The sequence below is a fragment of the Amborella trichopoda genome, chromosome 2 (genome assembly GCF_054954075.1).
Source record: "Amborella trichopoda isolate Santa Cruz 75 chromosome 2, AtrichopodaSantaCruz75HAP2 v2.0, whole genome shotgun sequence".
Taxonomy (NCBI): Eukaryota; Viridiplantae; Streptophyta; class Magnoliopsida; order Amborellales; family Amborellaceae; genus Amborella; species Amborella trichopoda.
This window is the reverse complement of record NC_142337.1, coordinates 64,144,694-64,169,341: the sequence shown is the minus strand read 5'-3', so window position 1 is coordinate 64,169,341 and position 24,648 is coordinate 64,144,694. Positions and strand designations below refer to the sequence as shown.

Sequence of the window (24,648 nt, the reverse complement as noted above, 5' to 3'; positions counted from 1 at the left end):
TAAGGAAGCAAACTCCGTCGTTTAGAATTTCTAGTGAATAATGATTCTAGCTCGTGTTAGATATGCAATATCTTTAAATGTGGCTGTGTTTCTAAAAACATATCTTATCCTTATATTAAGATTTTTCACTTTTTTGAGGATGGGGAATGATACCTATACTTTTGATGTTCTGCTTACAAGCTCTATTGCGTAAAGCTTTGGATCCGCCAAATCCTGAAATAGTGCGAGACGCTCTCAATTTGCTTGTTCATCTTCATGCATTGGATGCACCAACCTCTCATAGGGGCAGGTATGAGCCAACCTTCGTTGGCCACCTGCTTGGGGGTCTTCCTTTGAATTTTGATGCTTCAATGCTTGTGATCAAGTTTGGTGAGATTGGAATGCTTCGGGAAGGTATTCTGCTTGGTATATTAATGGACTCCCAGCCTCTTCCTATACATCATCCATTTGGGCAGCACAAGTTGGTAATGTACAATAAGTGAAGTTTCTTGAGTTTCTTCCATATACTGTGATAGATTTATATCTTCCATCTTGACTTCGTGATGCTTATCTAGTCCATGTTGTCCATTTTGCAGTTTGCAGAATACCTAGACAACTACTTCCAAATTGATCCTTCTATCACACCACGTGCCAGTTTCAAGGAAGTGGAATTAATGGGAAATCTATGTGCTTTTGGATTATGGCAACGTGTATTTAAGGTAACTTTTTGGGCTCATGTTGTTGGTTCTACCCTGACTTGCTTTATTTTATAAATCAATGTGTTTAGGGAGATTAACAGATAAATACTTTTTATTTTTGAAATTTAAAAATAGTCCCATATATTTTATATTTTACAATGTTAAAAAAAAATTGGTTGGGTGAATTGGCCATCCGGTGGCATTCAGCCGAGAGAATCAGGTGATAGAAGATTTAGAAAAATTGAAAACAAAAAATAGAATTGAAAAATAAGAAAAGATAAAAAAGTGGAAACTAGGCAATCCGGCCGTTCTATGACAAAACAGGTCGGTTCTGTCAAAGAGCCTGCTGGTTTTGGCAGGAACCGCCTAGTTCTCGATACTGTTGAGGATTTGGGATGGTCCTTGATGATTCCTGGGTTAGATCGAACGATTTCGATTCGACTTGGCGATTTTACATTTAAGTCCTATCTTTTATAATAATGCTGGCCAAAGGAGTATGGGCAGCGCTACCGGCAATAGTATGCTGGGAGATATGGAAAGAAACCAGCGCTACCGGCAATAGTATGTTGGGAGATATGGAAAGAAACCGTCTCATTTGTCAAGATCTGACTAAGTGACAACAGAGGGAGTTCTTTGGACTTCGGCTACAAATCCTCCATGATATGCGCGATCATTTAAGTAGGCTGCCGGAAGGGGGGCTTCATCTGTCCTTCATCAGGAAGGGTGACAAAATCTCTATCCTGATTCCGACCGGCGAAATTGTATTTGATTTTATTCTTTTTCTATAGGGATTGTATACTATGAGACCAATTCCGATTCGACTTGGCGATTTTGCATTTAAGTCCCCATCTATAAAAGACATTGTATTTGATTTTATTTTCTTTCTATAGGGATTGCATACTATGAGACCATTTATCTTTTTCACAAGGTCATTACTAGCCACTAGATGTCAAATTGAATGACTTGGAGTTCAAATTTATTTTGTCTAGCCAATTTTTTTTTTTTGAACTTTGTCTAGCCAATGACACACTCACAACCACTTGATTTTTTTTTGAACTTTGTCTAGCCAATTTTTTGAACTTTGTCTAGCCAATGACACACTCACAACCACTTGATTTAAACTCTAAAGGGCAAGAGTGATTGTGACCTCTTTTTTTTTGAACTTTGTCTAGCCAATGACACTCATAACCACTTGATTTAAACTCTAAAGGACAAGAGTGATTGTGACCTCCTTATATTAAAAATAAATGGTCTCTTTATATATTTTTCCTTTCCTATATATTCTCTAAGCTCAAATTTTGGGCACCCACACTTCTCACTATAGCACACTTGTAAGAAATATTTAAAAATTAATTAATTAAACTACGCACACTTGTGAGAAATATTTTAAAATTAATTAATTAAAACACAAGGGACCAAAATAACCCTACTGCTTTAAAATTTTAAGGGTATTTTGGTTATTCCATTTATTTGAAAATAATTTTTTGGTATTTTTTAGATAGTGAGAATTAATTAATTAAAATACGCACACTTGTATTTTAATTAATTAATTTTTAAATATTTCTTACAAGGGACCAAAATAACCCTACTGCTTTCAAATTTTAAGGGTATTTTGGTTATTTCATTTATTTGAAAATAAGTTTTTGGTATTTTTTAGATAGTGAAAAGCAAGAACTCCTCAAATTTGAGCTTAATCCGATGTATAGAAAAAAAAAATGCAATCCACATTTTTAGAAAGTGGGGCTTGAGTATAAAATTCCCATATTATGGCTACATTTTTCATATTTTTTGATCCACACAAATTATTGAACTATTCATATTTACTATTTGATATGCATCTGGATTAGTGCATGGGGTTGTACTTATTCTCCTGTTCAAAATTGTGATGCGAGAACATAACTTTTTCAATAATTCACTGTAGCTGAGTTGTATTTCACCGTAGCTGAGTTGCACCAGAAAGTGCTAACACCCCTTTCATTATTTCACTGTAGCTGAGTCGCACCAGAAAGTGCTAACACCCCTAAATAACATTAGCTTGTTCACCCTTTGGACAATGGACGTTATGGTGTCATAATTTCTTTTGCTTAATGCGAGCAGATCAAGCCTTTGAACGCTACCCTAATCAATGGTCCTCCCCAAAGTCAGTGTAAAAGCATGCAAATGAAAGAGTGAATTATTACTGACAATTATGTTGAACAACTTGAGGGGCTGAAATGAAACTGAAATGGAATGGATTAACCAAAAAGACTCCTTCCAAAAGAACAAATTTCAAAAACGAAGTAGGGTTTTGGCATTCTAATACAGAGGACTCTTAAGAGTTCAGACATGCCTCTGCATGTCGTCAGTCTTCCTATTATCAGATTTATTAATTCCATACTTATTTGGAAAGCTGCTTTTCATGCACTTGTTAAAACAAGGGATGTATTTTTTTACTTTCTGCTTGTTCGACTCAATATGCGATCGGGGTCTTATGTGCTATGTGATAAATTTAAAAGGTTTACAAATATAATAAATAACCATAGAAATAATAACATGAATATGTGATGCAAGGTATTTGGTATTTTTATCTAATGTGTATGTTGTTTGAGTTGCTAATAGCCTGATCAAGTGTAACATAGACATTTCCTGTCTCTATTCTTCAGTGCAACTCATATGTAAAATAAATATATAATCATAGAAATAATAACATGAATATGTGATGCAAGGTATAACCATAGAAATAATAACATGAATATGTGATGCAAGATATTTGGTATTTTTATCTAATGTGTATGTTGTTTGAGTTGCTAATAGCCTGATCAAGTGTAACATAGACATTTTCTGTCTCTATTCTTCAGTGCAACTAATATGTAAAATAAATTGATCCAACACATTCATTATATTAAAAAAATAAAAAAGAATAAGTATTATACCAACAAAGCACTTAGAAAATAAAATAGCATCAATCAACTGAGTGGACTATAGCATATTGCCAAAAGCCAAATACTGAAGAGTCTAAAGTACTACAGCAAAAATTCATAAGCCAAATACTGAAGAGTCTAAAGTACTACAGAAAAAATTCATGGCAACCCTAAACCCGAACAGCAAAAATTCATGGCAAAGAAAATGAAAAAGACAGCTAGAATCAATCATAACCAAAAGTCATATCCATGTGCATTCTCTTCCTATATCTCCCAATTTGAGGCCGAGGCTGTCGAAACTGATATCGGACCAACTATCTTCCTTTGTCATCTACTGTTAGGCCTAAGGTCAACCCTTGAAGCCTATTCGAAAATTAACCAAATCAAGTCATCAGCCTCAAACACCAGCTTTAATTGTGGATCTATGGTTTATTTACTGGTTCTACAATGGGTCAACATCCATGCTGTTTTGGTATCTCTCCATATGGCGTTCATTGCATCAGACATACTGTCATTTACTCTTTTTGCTATAGCTTGTTCTGTCTTTTACCATGGAGCTATGATAAAAAGAAAGGAAATAATCAAAGGGGGGAAAACAGTTGTTTAACCTATGTGATATATTTTATTTAACCAATGTGATATAATTCAACAATACGGATTCTAGAAAAGTACAAACCAAACGAAAAAAAGGCTTACATGCTGAAATGTGCTCCAGTTGCTCTAGCAACTGGATGTAATGCAGGTCAGGCTCAACATTTGAATGAAGTGATGTCAAAGATTTGGGTGTCTTGCTCCCATAAGATTCTTACCACTCATGCATTTTTAGATATTTATAACAAGTAAAATAAAGTAAAGAAAAACAACAAAAAAGTTAACCAAGTGACCCAAAGAATGAGAAAATTGAAATTAAAATTTTTTAGATATTTATAACAAGTAAAATAAAGTAAAGAAAAACAACAAAAAAGTTTGGGTCACTTGTTTGTGTGGTATCACTGTCTCATTAAAGTTCCATAATGCACACTTTATGCTCTAGATGTCATTCTGTATACTCTGATTGGGGACCTATGTCTCAATAACATCTAAGAAGCCTTCATTGATTGTACGATTTGATTCAATGGCAGGGTGTTGTAATTAATAGATGGATTAAAAAAATATCCAGCTGCATGGAGGGGTTGGTGAAGTTGTGTTCCATCTTATATCTGGAAAGTGAAATCTCATGTATAGGCTTGTATTTTGCTTTCATCATCCTCAAGAACCGGTTTGATTTGTTCTTTTTCTCGAGTCGATGTCTCATGTATGTTGCCCGTGGCGAGCTTTGCATCACCGTCAACTAACTGTAGCACTTTCACTAAAGAACATGAAATGTTCAATGAAAATTGTTATTCATCCTAAAATGATGTATTTAACATGCTTTGCTTAGACTTTCTGCCATCTAGATATGCTTTGGTTGCTTATTTTTGGTCCACTATTTAGAAGCTTTGAAGAGTGAGATTTGTCGGTCTTCTCAGTCTCATTATCCCTTTCATGTGAGCTCCCTCATCATGCTTAGGACTAAAAGGATTATTACATTTGAAACTGATGATTGATGTGAGCTCCCTCATCATGCTTAGGACTAAAAGGATTATTACATTTGAAACTGATGATTGCCTTTAGCTCTGGTTATTGTCCGTTAACCTTGGGCAACATTGCCCAAGGTTTAGACAATGTGTTGCACAAGGATTCCAAAATGTATGCTTTCTCTTCATGTCAACAGATGCTTGCAGCGAAATAATTGGAAGCATTGTTTGTGAGAACTTGCACTGCATGCTTTTCCCACCCTCATCAACAATCCGGTCCATCAAACTCAGACAAGTAATTTGCATTATGTGCATGGTTGCAAAAAATCCCAAAAGGACCACTGACTAAGTAATTAATAATTGAGAGAGACCTTCCACCTGATCGTCCATCAGTCATACTTGTGAACCCATTCTTCTGCCACACATCTTTATAGGGATTCAAAATCTTTTTACATTTGTTACTGCATCTCTGAACAGGAGCTCCTTAGCTTGTAAAATGTTTGTACCCATGGCCAAATTGCCCAATTGCACCAATCATAATCTTAAGCTATTAGGGCCGGTTCGCCGGTGATATGGAATGGGGTACTGATTTGTGAAAATCATTTGATGGTGTACATGTAAACCTCGCTCTTGTCTTTCTTTTTGTATTAACTTTCAATTGTAGTTTTTTTTTTCTTCTTTTTATCCTCTACCGATAGTGTCGGGTTCAGGGTACAAAATGAATCCATTGGCAACTTTGAGCGAGATGCTTACTTCTTCATCATCGAATATTCAAACCATAGTTAATGAGATCTTCAAAGGAAGGGTCCGCTTCCGCTCCAGAAGCTCGATCCCATGGTTCGAGACTCTGGGTCTCGATTCCGGGCGCTTCCTTGATGCTTGGAATCTCCATTCGGGAAATTTGAGAACTTGATTCCATGTATATTGGATCCATATCTCTATACCAAAAATCATGGTTCCATGATCAAGCGGTACCATGATTCCACCAACTCAAAACCAATTATAATTTTATATATATATATATATATATATATATATATATAATTTTATATAGTTATGTTATAATTTTATAAAATTTAATTATATATAAAATTTTATATATAGTTTTATATAATTTTATATACAATTATATACCATATAAATTATATAAAATTATATATTAAATATATATATATAATATATAAAATTATATATAATATATAATTATACATAATTATATATTATATATAAAATTATATATAATATATACATATAATTATATATATAAATGTATACATATATATAACATATAAAAATTATGGACAAAGTCTATATGTATATATAAAATTACATTTATATATATTTTATTTTTATATATATATATATATATATATATATATATATATATATATATATATATATAAACTAAAACTTTAATCATCATTCTAAATGGTATCAGAGCCTGGTTGTGATTTTGACTTTTAGTTTATTATTTTGGCCGGGTTAATCTATGGTTCATACTGAGATTAGTATGCTCTACGTCTGCCTAGCTGGTCTAGGATCTCTCTCATCAGAAAACGTGGTATGTGCTGAAGGTTGATTTCAAGTGTTGATGTTATTCCACTGTCAATGCTTTCTGAAGTTTACATAATAGGAACTCTGTTGAAGGCTAGGAAGCCGTGGGTAGAGTTCATATCTTGTTAACACAAAAGGAAAGCTGACCTTACCTTCTTTTCAAAATATACAGTCAACATAATAAACTACTTTAAATGGCAGAAGATACTGTTTCAGAAGTCTCTGTAGATAGTACCCCTTCTTCTAGTTCTAATTTCCGCCCTATGTTTTCAAAACAAGATCACCTTTTTGAAATAACTTATACTCCAGAAAAAATTTTAGAAACTAATTCTCAATTGATAAACCCTTACCATGTCTATGATAAATCTAGTTTAAATTGGACCAAAAGAATCAAAAAGTTGTGTGGAAAAAAGAACCCTAAAGCTATTAAAGAATATGTTAAAGCCTCTTCTTTTGACCAACACCAGATACCTACTACCCAATCTGAACCATATATTACCATTACCCTTCCTAGTAACCTATTTCCCCAATGGCTTAGAGATGGTTATACCCATATCCATTTTGGCGCCATAAAGCTAGCCCTAACCTTTCATGGAAGAAAAGGTATGGAAGCAGTTTCTCGAATTGCTTTGCTAGATTCTAGGTTTCTAGAATACCAGCATGCATGTATTGGAACTGTACAAACAGCTTGGAATGCAGGAACCATTAACCATTTTCCCAAATTTTAATATCCCTATCAAAGACCCTCATTTGAGTTCAGTTTTTAAAGTCCAGTTACAAATCACAGGCACCAAATAGATTGAAACAGCCACTGTAGCTACACTCCATTATCAAATGGTGTATAGATTACATAACCATGCTTTTGACATAGTTACCCCTGTGTCCCCAAAACAAGAAAATACAGCATTGTTTATCAAAGTTGATAACAATTCCCAACCTGTCTGTCATTATATTCCTAGACAAATCTCTCGAGAAAGGTTGCTGGAGTTAATTCCATCTACATGGGTGACAAACTATGAAACTCTTGAACACCAAGGTCAGCCATTGATGCAATCAGATTCTAGGATGACTAGAATGCCAGATGGAACTGTGCAGATAAATTTTCAAAATCAAAGGATTCTCGAAAACCAGATCAGAGAAATATTTCCTACTAAATTCCAAGGATTACTTGAAAAAGTCCCAGTTGTTGCCTTTGATAAAGCAGGAAAGCTAGTTTATGAACAAAAAACTTCTGATAGCCATAACTGGTTTGATATTTGTAATTACTCTTCTTGTCTTGAAGAAGATTTAGATGATTTTCCAAAAAGAAAAAGCAAAAAGAAAAAATCATCACAACAAAACCTTCATCAAAGATATATGGAGGGTGATCCATCTGTCGGGTTGCTTGGAGAATGTTCAGGTAAATGGGATTACTATGTAACATATGGTTGTTCAAACTCACATCCCAAACTCACTGTTTCAGATATCATCCCTTTAAAAAATGAAAAGCATGTATGGAAAATTAGAAATCCCAACGTAAGAGATACTACTGGTTTACAAAAGTCCATTTCTCTAGCCGAAGCTAGTTTGAATTAGCAAGCTGAGAATGCCAAATCTCAGAATTTAGCACTACTTCGGATAGAAGAAAAAAGAAATGCAATGTCTACTCAGATGCAGGGATTATCAGGTATAATAGTTCAATTAAAAGAAAGAATTCAATTGTTGCATGAAGAATTGATGCATGTCTTGTATACAGTGAAAGATATCAATGAGCAATCTTATTTGCTAGTTCAAAAAGGGCAAGAAAAAGCCTCCTGGAAAAAGACTTTTGGAAATCCCAATATCCTCAGCATCAATACCAATCCCCTTGTTACCAATTCCACATACCCAGGCTTATCCCACTTTAAGAAGTCCAGATCCTTTTCCTCCTACGAGAACTCTTTACCCATCTACTGGTCTCATTGCTCCCAGGAATTCTTGTTTCAAACCATTGAGGACATATGAACAGGAAAGACAATTTCCAGAAGCAATGTTTTTTCCTCAATTAAGAAAATAGCCAAGTATGCACACCCCATCTTCATCTCAACATCCAATTCCCAATCCCCCAACATCTTTACCACCAACAAATGTCCAACCTTCTATTGATTCCCAATTACCAAAACAAGAAACCGAAATGTTTCAAAATTCAGATACTGAATCAGATGTTGTTGCCTCTTCTGTTCCAGCTCAAATGGATATTCCATCTAAACCCTTGAATGATATGAGTTCTTTTCTTACGAACTCGACAAAGCAGCCTGAAGTTAATCTTCAAAGCAAAACCCACTCCTCAAATGATATGTCTGATACATCTGAAACATTTAGTGAAGATACATCTTCCTCTTCTGTACATTCAGAATCCTTATTGATGATGAATCCTCCAGAGAAGCCATTTGAACCTGACCCAGTTATGGAAGAAGACCTCAGACCTCCTAACCACCAAGAACCTCAACCAATCCCCACGTATGGGGACTCATCCAAAGGCTTTACAATTGATGACATTCCACCATCTCGGTGGAATGATAGATTCAGGGAAACTAAAGTCATTGTTAGGCTAAGAGGATGCCTTTTTGACTGGTACATAAGTCTTGGAGAATACAGACAAATGCAGTTGAGACATAGTGAGTCCATTGTTGAGTTTCTTAATCATCTGGTCTCTGAATTCTCAGGACCAGTGAAACATGAACAAATTGTTGCAAGAGAAGAGGTTTTTCAACTCAAATTGTGTTCTTTCAAGAGACAAGATCTTGAAAAACATTTTTCAGAAATGAACAAGAGGTACCATAAGATAGGAGGAATTGATGATGTTAACTTAAAGCAATTTTACCTTGAATCTGTACCTCCAACTCTTGGCAAAGAAGCTACAAAAACAATGGAAAATCAGGGGCTTACTATTCAAAACACCAGTTTTGGTGAGTTATATTAATATGTTCTCCATGCTTTAGAACGACTGTGCAACCAAGTTGAATTTGTTAAAGAAATGGAAAAAAATAAGCATCTATTTGGAAAATCTTGCGATAAACCATATCTCAAGATCAAATGTAATTCAGAAAAACAGTGTGCCTGTCCACCTACTTGGAAAAGTAACAAAGACCTTAAACAAAGAAGAAAAAAGAAAAAATTCAAGAGGTTTAGATATCTCAGAAGATCAAGATTTCGAGATTTCAGACGCAAGAAAGGAGACAGATGCTATGTCTGTGGCAAAAAGGGGCATTTTGCGAAAAAATGCCCTAATCAGAAGAAAAAAAGAAAAATGATCCACCTCCTGTTACAAGTTTTGGATGAAGAAATTGATGATGATCTCGAATCTATGTTTTCTCTCGATGATGAACAGACTCTTGAAACCCTATTGTCTATTGCATATTCAAACGACCATGAGGTAAATGAAATAAGCAACACACATATCTCAGAGATATTGTCTCCATAGGAAAATCATGCGGACATATGCAGTTTACCCTTCCAGCCTACCCCAATAGCCATGGTCCAAATACTTCCTGAACATTATGTTAAACCTTTGTCCATAACATCATTTTTTGATACAGGAGCATCCGCTAGTATCTTAAAACCAGATTTACTACCAAAACAGTTTTGGAAAACATGCAACCAAACCTTTCGAGCTGCTAATGGTGAAAAATTTACTATAAACCAGATTGGCAAATCCATTTTGATAAAACTTTTTTCAAAACTAGTTGTCCAGCACAAACTGTTAGGATCCTATTTACCCAATAAAGAACTATTACTTGGATTTGATGTCTTACATCAGGTAAAACTCTAGTCGACCTCCAAAGGATTACATTATAGGAACCTAACCCTACCTTGGATTGCCTCCTTAGACCAACCTCGTAGCTTACAAACCATTCAACAAAAAATCTTGTCAGACTGCTGTGCCAATTCCCACACTGAGTTTCTCAAAAAATGTATAAAACCTCTTTGGAGAAACCAGAATTTTTATGTTAAATTACCTTTGAAGAAGAATGAGGACATAAATCCCACAAAAGCTTCGCACAAAGGTTTAAATCCCAATCTTTTAGAACAAGCTAAACTAGAAATTCAAGATTTGATAAAGGAGCAATTAATCGAGCCTACCAGTTCTCCTAGGGCTTGTGAAGCCTTTTATATAAATAAAAGAGCAGAACAAATTCGAGAAAAAATTAGGCTAGTAATCAATTATCAACCTTTGAATGCGTTTCTTGCAGATGATAAATTCCCCCTGCCAAACCAAACTGCACTATTTTCTCAAATTTCTCATGCACATATCTTTTCTAAATTTGATTTAAAATCAAGATTTTGGCAAATAGGAATTCATCCAGATGATTGTCCTAAAGCAACTTTCTGTCTACCAAATTATCATTTCCAATGGACGGTCATGCCTTTTGGTTTAAAAAATGCACCTACATATTTTCAAAAAGTTTTAAGCCACATTTTTGAACCAATCTCAACACAGGCACTGGTATATATAGATGATATAGTCCTCTTCTCTCCTGATCTTGATAGTCATATACTTCTCTTAGAAAAATTTTATTCCCTGTGTTCTAATTTTGGTATTATGCTTTCCGAAAAGAAATGTGTTTTTGCTAAAACAGAAATTGATTTCCTTGGTATGCATTTCCATAACGGAATGTATAAACTTCAGCCTCATGTAGCAAACACTTACTAGAATTTCCAAATATTCTATCTTCCGTAAAGCAGATTCAACAATTTCTAGGAATCGTAAATTATATGTCCCCTCTTATTCCTAAGCTTGCTCTCTTCACTAGTCCACTCTATCTCCTTCTGAAGAAAAAAACACCACCAATGACAAAAAAATAGACTGAGTGCGTTCTTGAGCTCAAAAGATTTTCTCAATATCTCCCTTCTTTAAAAATCCCATCTACAAGCACAGGGATTTTGCAAACTGATGCTTCAGATGAATTTTGGGCTTGTATCTTACTTGAAGTAAAAGATAAAGAACGGATGATTTGTGGATATAAAAGTGGAAAATTCAAAGAATCTGAACTTCATTACCGCTCTACATTTAAAGAAATCCTTGCAGTAAAAAGAGGAATTGAAAAATTCCAATTTCATCTAATAGGACAATCTTTCTTGATAGAGATGGATCTGTCAACTTTTCCGAATATGTTCAGATTCAAAAACAAGATTCTTTCAAATCCACAATTACTCAGATGGGCAAGTTGGTTTTCTCAATGGAATTTTGAATATAAACATATTTCTGGAAAGAACAATATCTTAGCTGATATGTTTTCTCAAAAGAAATTTTCTGAAGATGTTGTTCTTCAAGTCGTCCCCTTTTTGGGACCCATAATCAGAATAGATGAGAATGAACCAAGAGATGTTCCTGATGAAATATATGACATCATACTCACCAAGACAATGGAAGCACGAAATGAGACTATGCAAGAAAAAATGCATCAGATATTAATCATAAATCATGGAGAATGTTTTCAAGGAATTCGATGCCATCCTACATATCCATTTTTATCCTTATTTCAGACCAGACATTATTATAATATGCCTAGGGAAGCTCTTTGTTTTCTATGGTACCTTACCCAAAACCACCATATTTGTTTTAATTTTCATGTGCGAAAATTATTATCCTACCTCAGAAATTGTCATTTCCTACATTGGAATAATTATGTCCATCCCAACCCTAGAGCTTTCAACTTTTACAAATTCCTTTTAAAACATTACCACTGTAATCAATGGACTGAATGCTTTGATTATTATCACCGACCTTATGTCATTATAGCCTTTCACCTAGACCTGCAATCTCAAATTTATACCGAACATACTTTCATCACCCAACACCCCTATATCCAAACCATTGGATCATATGATTCTAATCTCCTGAACTTTTGGTTATTTCAAACTGAGCTATGGAAAGAGCTAAAAATCCTCATGTGCTACATTAACAGAATCCAGCCAGAATGGACTCCTTTGGATGTCTATACAGGAACAATAGTATGGCATGATGAGACTCCCCGAGGTGCTGCACTTCTACATCAATTACACATATGGCTTGCTGACCATCCTCCACCCCTTGAAGGACAAATTGATAGCTCCAGTGATGATTCCTATATTGGACCCTCACATAGCCCATCCAACCATTCTTCACCAAGTTATGGATCGGATGGATTGCCCTTAGATTATGACACAGATTAAAGGATGACTCTACTGTTCAAGATAAGGATAAACCTACTGTTCAAGATAAGGATAAACCTACTGTTCAAGATAAGGATGTTGTCACTGTTCATGTCGACCACCTGCCACCTGTCCATTGTTCATGTCGGCCACCAGCCACCTGTCTACTGTTCATGACACCTGTCCACTGCGTATGTCGGCCACCTATTTGTTTTATTTTATTTTGAAATCCGGATGTCAAGTCCGGTGCTTATAAAAGGCCTTGTAGGTTGTTAGTTTAGTTCAGAAAGCTGCTTAGAGCTTCTCAGTCTAGATTTATTGCTTTGGTGTGTTGTTCTTCTTTCCTTTAGCTTTCTTTATACTCTGTATCTGGTATGTTTGCTTTACTTCCTTCAAGTTGTTTATGATGTCTATAAGCTTTCGTTTCTCTTACTCTGTTCTTTATGCCCGTCCTTTACTCTGTTTGTAATTCTTGATTGAGCATGCATGTATCGAGTTTCACCAACAAAGTTTTTTAGATCATAAAAATGGAGTTTGGATCTCCAATTTTTTATGGCCAAAACTTTCAGAATGCTAAGATTTCCTACATGCTATGCAGTACAAAACTATACACACTTTTTGAAATGTGACTCGTGTCTAATTTTGAAGAAAGGCAACAAGAGTGGGCAAGGAGTGAAGAGGTTGGGAGGGGATACAAAAGTTAGCCGCCTTGCAGTTATATCGAGAAATAAGATTGCAATCAATATGCTTAACTTCCTTAAGGCTAGTTCATTGGGTCATGTCCACCTCCAAGTTAGTCGCCTTGCAGTTATATTGAGAAGTAAGGTTGCGGTCAATATGCTTAACTTCCTTTGGGCTAGTTCATTGGGTCATGTCCACCTCTTGAAGGACTTCTTTCATGCGAGTGTTGGTAAACCAATTTGAGGTAGTCATGGGGTTGCCTTGTGGGTGATGGAGCAACTTGGAGAGCCATTGGTAAAATTATATACGGTAGTGTTTTTCCCTTTCTCTTGTTTTGCAAAGGAGAGCTTAGCTATCATGGTGTTTCTTTTTCAGAAACAACGTATCGCAACATTCTTGAATTGTGAAATTGAAAAAAAGTTATACATATTGTTCATTATATTCGCTTCTAAATTACAATATAGGGGAAAAGTGAACTTCAGGGACCTTGATCCTAACAAACAGTAGAACACGGTCCCATTTAGTAAGAAACCCCCCCACATGTGTTGATATGTAACGTGCTTCCTGAAAGTCAGAGATCTTGATCCCTTTCCCTAGCCATGTATAGATCTCGATCCTCCGACCGCAAAACTTCAAGCCTACCTCACTCCGACGCTCCCGCTCCTGATCCCGGATCTCCTCCCACTCCTGTTCCGGGTAACTATGATTCAAACTTCATCCGACATTTCTCAATGCTTCAATGCTTTCTTTTCTATTTTTATTTGGTGAGGAATATATGCTCTTATCTCTCTTTTGATCTCGTCGTTTGCATTTGAACAATTCCTTTATATTCCTTGTAATATAAACAAGATGTTATGTTCGCTAGAAAATAATAATAGTGACACCCCCCTATTATACATTTTGATTCATGGGGAGCCTCCCCAATTGTTTCAATTTTTTGGTTTTTTTTTTTTTTTTTGTTGACTTTTGTGGATGATTGAACTAGATGAACCTCACTTTATCTATTGAGGCATAAGGATGAAGTTGCAAATATTTTTCAAGTTTATCATAAAATGGTCAAAATATAATATGAATTTCGAAGTACCTTGTTCTTATAATGGCAGTGAATATGCTTCTAATCATCTTAGAGATTATCTGCCTTGCTTGGAATTGATAGGAAAAATCGACATTTATAAATATTTGTTATAAATTGCCCTATCTGTCTTGCTTGGAATTATAGTTCCAATATTTTTTGGGTTTGAAGCTATTCTTATTGTTCATTAATCCTATGCCATCAAGGCTTCTTTAGGTTCAAGGCAAGTCTCCTATCTAATAAAGCCATATCTTTAATTTCCCTCTTTGTCTTCCATGCCTCCAAAACGTTTTGGTTGGTTGTATATTTTTTGTTCATGTTTGGGGTTCTAAACGAGACAAACTTGATCCTAAAGCCATGAAGTGTGATTTCTTAGGATACCCAGCCTATAGTTACCCGAATCACATACTAAGATTGAGATTCCGGTTCGAAATCGCAATTCTGCGGTTCCCAGGATGAACACGAATCTAGAAGAAAGGAATTATGTTTCCCAATTTTATGGAATGAGAGCCATATTATTATCTGAATCTCGATTCTTGAAAGGTTGGAATCTAGATTCCATATCACAGAATTTGCAATTCATAGTTGTACAACAATGCGACTCGACATGTGTAAGACGTTGATTCCAATTTTTTAGGAATCGCGAATGCATATTGTTTGGAAGCAAGTTCCGCATCATCAAAAGGCGCAGTTTTTAGATGCAACGAATAATGTTTCGATCAACATCAAATACGTTTTGACGATACATAATCAAGATTCAAATGCAAACGTTGAATGAGATATGTTCACAAATTGTATGTTGCGGGAGGAGTTCTAGGAACCGATTCTATGTTACTAGAGGAGTTCTAGAAACCCTTTCGTATCATATTACAATTTTGTTGAAGATTAAAAACCTATAATCTGTATTTCAAGACTTTGACATTTTGAGAGCTAAAAAGCCGAAGTCAATATGTAAAGGAAAAATGTTTCATGCAGTTTAGACCGCATTTCTACAATATGTGGTCCAAAGGTATAAAGCATCCATCTTAAAGATGGATGCAAAGACGTGGTCCATTTAAAAAAAGCCTTAATGAATATGTAAAGGAAAATTGTTTCATGCGGTTTGGACTGCATTTCTACAATATGCGATCCAAAGGTATAAAGCATCCATCTTAAAGATGGATGCAAATAGGTGGTCCATTTAAAAACAAGTGTAACTAACGGGTCAAATGTTTTCTTAATATAATTATTATTTGTAGTTTTCAATTATTTTATTTTATTTATATTCATGATCTCCATGTTAAAGTTTATATATTCTCTAAAACCTAGGATTACATTATATTTAAAAAATATATTTATTGCCAAGCCCACATTTCTACAATATGCGGGCTGGCCGCATAGAAATCGTGTCCATATGTAAATCATGAAGTCATGCACGAAGTGCATGACAATTCTACCTTAAGGTAAGACATTTGGGTGGCAACCCTACCTTAAGGTAAGATGGTAAAGGATGCTTGCAATAACCAAAAGCTTATTATGGTTGATTTACTGTACCAAGTAACGAATTATGTGGGGCATGTTTGGTGGGTGATAAATAAAATGCTTATTAGTGATCTTCTCGGTACAAAGTAAAATGTTATCATTCGTTGTGTCATTGTATATTTGGTGGGGCACGGACTTAAACCCCTAAAAAGAAAGAAAAAAGGAAGGAAATAGGTTAATTGTGAATGAAATTTATCGTCACTTGCGGTCTTTGGATTTTGAGAAAAATGCAATATCTTGGTAATTAAAGGTAATATGAAGTTATAGTATCATCTATGGTATCTGCTTGGTTTTATATAGGTAATTTTGGTCATATTTTGGGTGACCCAAATTACCTATGTAAAACTTTAAATCTTTTCGCGTAAAATACTTCTCTTATACCGAAGGGGATGGGTGCATGATTCCTAAATTGTGGGAATCTCGATTCCCAATCGATGGGGACAATGATTCCAGTAATGTAGGAATCACGATTCTTATTTCGTCGGATCGTGATTCTGAAAGTCATTGAACTATGTGGGATCATGTGCGATTCTTGAAAAGTAGGAGACTCGATTCCAACATCATGGGATACCAATTCCTACAAATAAGAGTCACGATTCGTATTTTATTGGATCGCGATTCCAATTATTGGGAATCATGCCTCCAATGGCTTTCATTGTATGTATGACAATTCCGAGATTAGGAATCATCTAGAACATGCAATTCCGCGATTCTGATTCTTGACACAAATTGGAATCATAGGCATTTCCAACAACCAACTATAACTTGACCCAAATTATCCATGTGAAACCAATCAGATACTATAGATAATATTATTGCTTGGTATTTGCATGAAAAACCGAGATGTTGCATTTTCCTCAAACTCCAGAGACCCCAAATGGGCATGAATTTCGATCTCCATTAACCCATTTTGTTTTTGGGAAAATTTCTCTATATACCCTGTTTTGGAAAATCATTTCTCAAGAGACCTAAGGTTTCAAAACTTTTCTGGTGGCATAGAGTTCGAACTATTGTATCTTCCGATCCCTTGGACCCAAATAAGTCCTTTTTACCATACATTCTTGACCAAAACAAAATGTTAAATGACACATTTTTCTTTTTTATCTAAATGTCTCTCCTTTCAAGTCTAAATGTCTCTTTCTGTCTTAAACCTCTCTCTTTCTTTAAAGAGAGTTTAAAGAGAGACATTTAGAGAGAGATAGACTTAAACCTCTCTTTCTCCAAAAGAGAGAGACGTTTAGAGAGAGAGATGTTTAGGCTTGAAGGGAGAAAGGAGAAACGTTTAGATAGAAAAGAAATAGGTGACGTTTAGAGAGAGAGATATTTACATAGAGATAGAGAGAGATGTTTAGGCTTGAAGGGAGAAAGGAGAAACATTTAGATAGAAAAGAAATAGGTGTTATTTAACATTTTGTTTGAATCAAGAATGTGTGGTCAAAGGTGCTTATTTTGGGTCTAGGGGTTTGGAAGATACAACAGTTTGAAATACTATCCTTCCAGAAAGGTTTTGAAACCTTGGGTCTCTTGAGAAATAGTTTTCTAGAAAAGGGCGTACGTAGAAATTTTCCTCTTTTCTTTTTCTTTCTTTTAGTGGTTTAAGTCCATGCCCCACCAAATATACAATAACACAAGGAGTGATAAACATTTTACTTGGTAGGCATTTTGTTGATCACTCACCAAACATGCCCCACATAACCTTTTACTTGGTACAGTAAATTATCAATAATAAGCATTTGGTTATTGCAAGCACCTATATGAACATCTTACCTTGAGGTGGGGCTACCACCCAAATGTCTTACCTTGAGGTCGGACTTCCACCCCCTTCATGATTTATAGATTGATAAATCTATTGGGTAACTCTGCATATATTATTGTATATGGATTCATCTCGAAAGTTTATTAAGTCTTTTTAGCTCTCACAACGTTACAGCCTGGAAACCCAAATCATGGATATTTAATCTTGTACAAAATTGTAACATGATATGAAATGATTTGTGGAACTCCTTCGGTAACATAGAATCGGTTCCTAGAGCTCCTCCCGCAACATATAATTTATGAACGTATTTAATTCAACATTTGAATTTGAATCTTGATTGCGTGTCATTAGAATTTATTTGATGTTTGATTGAAACATTGTTTGGTGCATCTAACAACTTCGCCTTTTGATGATGTGAGACTCGCTTTCAAACAACATGGATTCACGATTCTTAGAAAATTGGAATCGACGTCTCGCACACATTGAATCGCATTGTTATGCAACTATGAATCTCAGATTTCGTGATATGGAATCTAGATTCCAACCTTCCAAGAATCGAGATTCAGATAATAATCTGGAACGCTTTCCATGAAACTGAGAAATGTGATTCCTATGTTCTAGATTTGTGTATCATCCTGAGAAATGTGATTCCTATGTTCTAGATTTGTGTATCATCCTGAGAACTGTGGAATCACGACTCTAAACCGGAATCGCGACCTTGGTACGTGATTCGGGTAATTATAGGTGATTCTTCCCTCAGCTGCTAGTGAACCTGGGTCCCTACATTATGTAGGCATGCCCCTAGGTTTTCAGTTTCAAGGAGAGACAGGAAAGGTGTGCAGATTAAAAAAGGCAATTTATACACTTAACAATCGTTGAAAGCCATTTCTAAAAAAAAAAAAGGTTTTTGTTGGGATTACAAGACTCATATTGGATGTTGATGATATTATAGTGACAGGGGATTCATTAGCAGACGTTTAAGATCTTAAATTCTACTTCAGTAAAGTGTTTGCCCTGAAATATTTGGGTCCACTTAGATATTTTCTGGGTATTAAAGTGGCAAAGTCAAAGAAGGGAATAGCTATCTCTATGCTGGACATATTACCTCAAATTGGAATGTTGGGAGCCAAACCATTAGATACTCCTGTGGAAATCAATCGTAGACTTCATGCACAGCGGTAGAGTTACTAAAGGATCGTCGTGGATATCAGAGGTTAGTGGGCAATATTATATTCCTCATAATTACATGGCCAGATATGTTATGTGGTTAGTGAAGTTAGTCAACTCATGCATGCCCCTCAAAAGCCTCTTTTGGATGCTGCTTTCACATCCTAAATTATCTCAAATCATCTCCTGGGAGAGGTTTGTTGTTTACTGATCATAGTCATATGGGTGATACAATCTACACTGGTGCAGATTTGGCAGGTTCTTAGACTGATGGCAGGTTGACTTTACAGGTTTTACCTTTCTTTGTGGTAATTTGGTTTCATGGAAGAGTTAAAAAAAGAATGTATTGGCCAAATCATGTGCTAAAGCTGAATACAGGGTTATGACACACGGAGTGTGTGAAGTTATGCGGGTTAATACCATATTGGCTAATGTGGGAGTTAAAGATCAATTACCTATGGCACTTTTTAGTGATTATAAAGCAACCATCCACATTTCTGAGAAACCTGTATCCCATGAGAAAACAAACCATATCGTGGTTGGCTGTCGTTCATAGGGGAAAATGTTGCAGCAACAATTATTTGTACTCATGTGAAATCGAGAGATCAGCTAGCTGTCAACTAGTGGATACCTTCACTGAGGCATTTGCCTGTGATAGACTGCAAGCTATAGTTATCAAGCTGGGCATGCTTGATAGTGATGCTCTATCTTGACGGGGGAGTGTTGAACGTGTAGTAGCAAGTTAGGGACATAAATGGAATAATAAATAGGGCAATGTCTGAGCTATTTACTTAAACAAGGGCATGTCTTGAAATTTTCTCATATCATTAAAATATATATATGGAACTGATCCTGCAAGAGCATCATGTGACTCTTTTTCACCTCTCATTCTCTCACACACGTCCTGCTCTCTCCTCTTCTTCCGTCAATGCAACTCTCTCTCTCCTCTTCCTTCATCTTTGTTCATCCTCTTCACATCTTCTTTTCTTCTCTCATATGTTCATTTGGTACTTCCTGATTGACCTAGATCTAGGTTATATTTGTTGGTTCTGATTTTGGTATCCTTAAAAAAGAAAACCCTTATCTCTGATAGATGGTTCTGATTTTGGTATGCTTGATAAAGAAACCTTTGAAAGGAAAACCTGCCTGGTTGATGGTTCTGATTTTGGTATACTTGAAAAACAAACCTCTCTCTGTTTGATGGTTCTGATTTTGGTATGCTTGAAAAAGAAACCTTTGATGGTTTTGATTTTGATATGCTTGAAAAAGACACCTTTATCTCTGTCGCTATTTTGATCCTATCTTCTTTATGAAACCATAGCTAGTCTCTCTCTCTCTCTCACACACACACAGACACACACACACACACATATTCTCATGCTTATCACTCAAAGTTCATGTATTCCTTTCATGTTCCCTGTTTATATCTGCTGGTCTTATTTTCTTTAGCTTGGTCAGCTGATCTTTTTGCATATTTCTCTGTGTTTGTAGGATAAAGATCGATTGGAACAACTAAAACAAGAGGCTGCAGTTAATGGGGAAAAATCTATATTAGTATTGAATCCTAGCCTTGAAAAGGAGTGGTGCTCTTCCCATAATCTAGTGCAGCGATCTCTTCATGCTATTGGTGAAACATGTATGGAACCTTTTGTGTCTCTCAAGTTCAATTGTGTTATTCTACAATTTGGGAGGGGGGAAGGGGAAGGGAGGTGGGCAGGGCCTGGCCAGGGGGGGCGGGGTTGTGTGTGTTTGGAGGTTCAAATGTGGCATAGTTGATCCTTGAGATTTTGTGTGCAGATGACGTGTTACTCCATGCAATGCACCGATTCCGTCCCAATTTTCTTGTCGGGTCTCACGTGCTACCCAACTACTATACTCCCAATGAATTAAGACATAATTGCCTCCTTCATCAGGGGGATAGTGAGGACGACAATTACATAGGTGCTGGAACTAGCCTTCTTGAGGTTAATATGCAAACCAATGTTTGTATTGATTCACCATTTGTTACGCCGAGGGATTTCCAAGCAAGCTCTGTGGCAGCTAATTTGAGAAGCGTAATCAAGGAGGTAATCTTTTTTTTCTTTGCCGAACGAAACAAAATAATAGGAAAGTACAAAGAGGTAATATTTCTGTTTTTAGTGCACATGCACGTTTTCTAATCTATCCATCATACTTCAGCAACAATGGTTACTTTATGTGGCAGATAAGAGTTTTATGCACTGAGGATGTTTCTGAAAATCAACATGGACAAGAGAAGCTTGTAAATGACCCATTTGTATGTAGATTCTTTCTGAATGGATCATGTGACAGAGGAAGCCAATGCCAGTTTCTTCATTTCCTTCATGAGATGAAACCACCATGCAGATATTTTTTTAGTCTAGAGGTAATTACTTATCAGAGAAGTGTGCTTTATTCTTGTTAGATCATTTTTTTTTTTTTTTTTACATAGATAGTATTGGATATCTGAACCAGACGAAAATGAAACGTGGAGGATGCCTATGAGAACGAAAAGAAGGTTTTGTTTGAAGTTTATAAACTACAGGAAAACAAGAAATTAAAAACTTCACAGGAAAAAATAGAATGGAAACAAACAGAAAAAACATTGAGAATAGCAGTCTATATAATGAGATGTGTGATACAGAGGAACACTCTTAAATGAGCAATAAACTTGATGGGCTTTTTTAGTTTTTTAGATTAATAATCATTTAGAAAACATGTATTCTCTTAGGAAAACACATTATTTTGTTAATAAACTTTTTTTGTTACCAATTAGGAAACAATACACACACACATATACTTAAGGGTAAGGGGGGGGGGGGCAGATGATTCTATGCAAGCATCTTCTGTTTTAGATTTATGATTCATTTGACATGCCCATGTTATGTGGAGCAACTGTTTTGCAGGGATGCCGCTATGGGGCTTCTTGCCGGTTTTCACATAGCATTCCAGGCTTTGATGGCTCATTAATGGGGGTCCCATGTGCACCAGAGATTGCCTCTCATGAACCTTACCAGCTTCTCCCGCTATGGACTACGAAACTGGGTTACTTCGTTCTTATACTTGATGATGGGGAGCTTAATTTTACCTCAAGATTATCTCAGTATTTTCAAACAAGCAACATTGTAGTGGCAACTGAGCAACAATTCCCAACTATACCTGAGGGTATTCCTATGGGCATTACAATACTAGAAGGTGTGGATTTTCCAATGGCATTTATCTCCATGAATGCAAAAAAGGTACCCATCATCTGGAGAAAAGTGCAGAGTGTATTATGGTGCGTGAAATTTATGGAAAATAATGAAGATTTTGAGAGCCAGAGTGGCCTTCTGGAAAAGCTCTTTAAGTGTCTAGCGATCAGGTGTTTGGCTGACGGTTTACATGACATGCAACTGATCCTCATTATGAACAATCTCAGGTTTTCGCAACTTCAGGTAACAATAGCACTGATAAATATGTTGATCATCTAATGGATGAGGATCTTGCAACCTATGGACTCAGGAAAACTGTTGCCCTTGGTGTCATCACCATTCCATAGCCCTTGGTGTAATCACCATCCCATAGCCCTTGGTGTCATCACCATCCCATGGCATGATGAATGATGATGCAGAGGAAGCAGGATCCATCAGAGAAGGACCTGACTCCACATCATACTCCATTTTTAGTGGGTGTCAGTGACCCCAATGGACTGAGTAACAGAGTAGTCATTATGCTTTCTCTTACCAAATACTGTATGATAAGAATATGTGCAAGATGATATTACCTCTAGGAGAAAAAAACAATGCACTCTTTGGTTTTAATTAGAGTGTTCTGTTCATTTTTTGAAGGGAACATCCCTTTGATATGTCCCTATCCTAATAACAGTAAGCATGGGTCACAGATGACAATTTCATTGTTTTCCTTTTTGTGCCAAACTTCAAAATTCCGTCCTTGTCTTTAAGGTTGGTAAGATGTTATTCAAATTGAGAGATAGATGTTTGCAGTAGAAAAAGGCAAGTTGACTCGGACTCACCATACGCTGAGTTCAGAACACTCAACAACTTGGGTTATTTATATTTTATTTGTAATTAGTTGTAGTTAGTTTATTATTGTTGTAATCTGTGTATAAATCATATATAATTGATTTTTAATTAGATTTGTTTGGATTTTTTATAATTTTATGTCTTTAATATTTTCTCAATTGATTCTCTTAGAAATTTTGAGAAGATTAAATTTAACCAGTTTTCTTTTTGTTTTCTATACTTTGAAAACTTATCTTCACATATTTTATATGCTTTTTATGTTGTTTATCATTTGTTTTTTCCACATTTTTATGTTTTTTTAGTAATTTTCAATTTTATTTTTTCAGCTCTTTGGGAGGCTTGGCAAGACTCGAGCAGGTCGACTCAGACTCACCCAGGTCATACTGCTTGTCCTGGGGTGAGTTCTGAGCCTGGGCTGTGTTTTGAAACATTGAATGTTAGTGATACAGCCTTACACCCCACAAAACTAGGCCAAGAGCCAAACCCCAGGTCCCCATACCAGCTCAATTTTTAACTCTAGTACTTAGCTCTTACACCATTAACTTCCAAATGGTCAAACCAAAATAACACACTTATCTACTGGTGAAAATTTCACTCAAATCTCTTAACAAAAAGATGATATTGGTGGTTTTATTAGCTTGATCGAAGGTAATGTCTTTTTTCCTTGTTCTTTCAGGTGGAAAGGTTGGGCCAGGACTGTTTCTTTTTCCTCATGGAGTCAATTCCTTTCGATGAAGCGACATTTGGTGAGTTTTTGGATTGCAGCATGACAAGGCAGAAAATGGTGGCATGCATGCCGGTTATTTACATTTTCAAGCTTCATCCACCCTCAAAGACACTCTTTGGAGATTATACCTCAACTCTTCGCAATAATTTATACTATGGACAAAGCCATGCTTGATGTCAGTAGTGTCTTTTCCTTTCATTTGGTGCATAAAGTGGCAGGCCCATCTGGGAAAGTTGACACAGATTTGTGTGCAAATATGGTCGTGGAAGCTGAATAAGATTTATCTTTTTGCAAGGTTGGGTGCTCTGTTAAGTGTTAGAGAGGGTATTGTTTTTGGCCGAAAACCATTTGTGAATGACCATTTGGGTGCTGTGTTAAGTGTTACACATGGGGTCGCTTTAGGCATTGTACCCATTATAGTCAGTTAACCCACACATAATTCATCTCCTATTCATCTTGGACATGCATTTCAGATCTAAAATTTATCAGGACTGGTATATTGAAATGAGCTTTTAAATAATTATTTAGAGATCATCAGATTTGTGCTGTTTTTTGAGCTCCAAATTCATGGAATTTGTGGTAGAAATATATTTATATCGAGATGTGCTTGGTGTCCTAAACCTTTTTGAGTCTTGCCCACTTTACATGATGGAAAGAATTGAGTGATTGTTATCTTTTTGTATAAAAAATAAATGGTCGTTTTGTATATTTTTTATTATATAAATATACAAGGACGAAAAAATAAGAGCGGGACTTTGTAATTTCTTATCAGCCATTTCCTTACAAGTATCCTAAAAGTCTCCACATTTTTGCACTCAGCCATTTCCTTCCAAGTATCCTGAGAGTCACATTTTTGCGCTCAGCA

At 35.8% G+C, this 24,648-nt stretch overlaps 1 protein-coding gene across 1 annotated transcript in view; it reads left to right on the top strand.

Moving 5' to 3' along the window:
* Positions 1–24,317, top strand: part of LOC18430359 (zinc finger (CCCH type) helicase family protein) — a 44,624-nt gene extending 20,307 nt beyond the window's left edge. The window contains exons 8-14 of the mRNA XM_006840516.4: positions 181–464; positions 576–698; positions 20,529–20,673; positions 20,835–21,103; positions 21,241–21,420; positions 21,941–22,468; positions 23,733–24,317. Of these exons, the coding sequence (XP_006840579.1) occupies positions 181–464; positions 576–698; positions 20,529–20,673; positions 20,835–21,103; positions 21,241–21,420; positions 21,941–22,468; positions 23,733–23,957 (1,754 nt within the window). The 3' untranslated portion in view covers positions 23,958–24,317. The remainder of the gene's footprint in view (positions 1–180; positions 465–575; positions 699–20,528; positions 20,674–20,834; positions 21,104–21,240; positions 21,421–21,940; positions 22,469–23,732) is intronic.
* Positions 24,318–24,648: the final 331 nt, after the last annotated feature.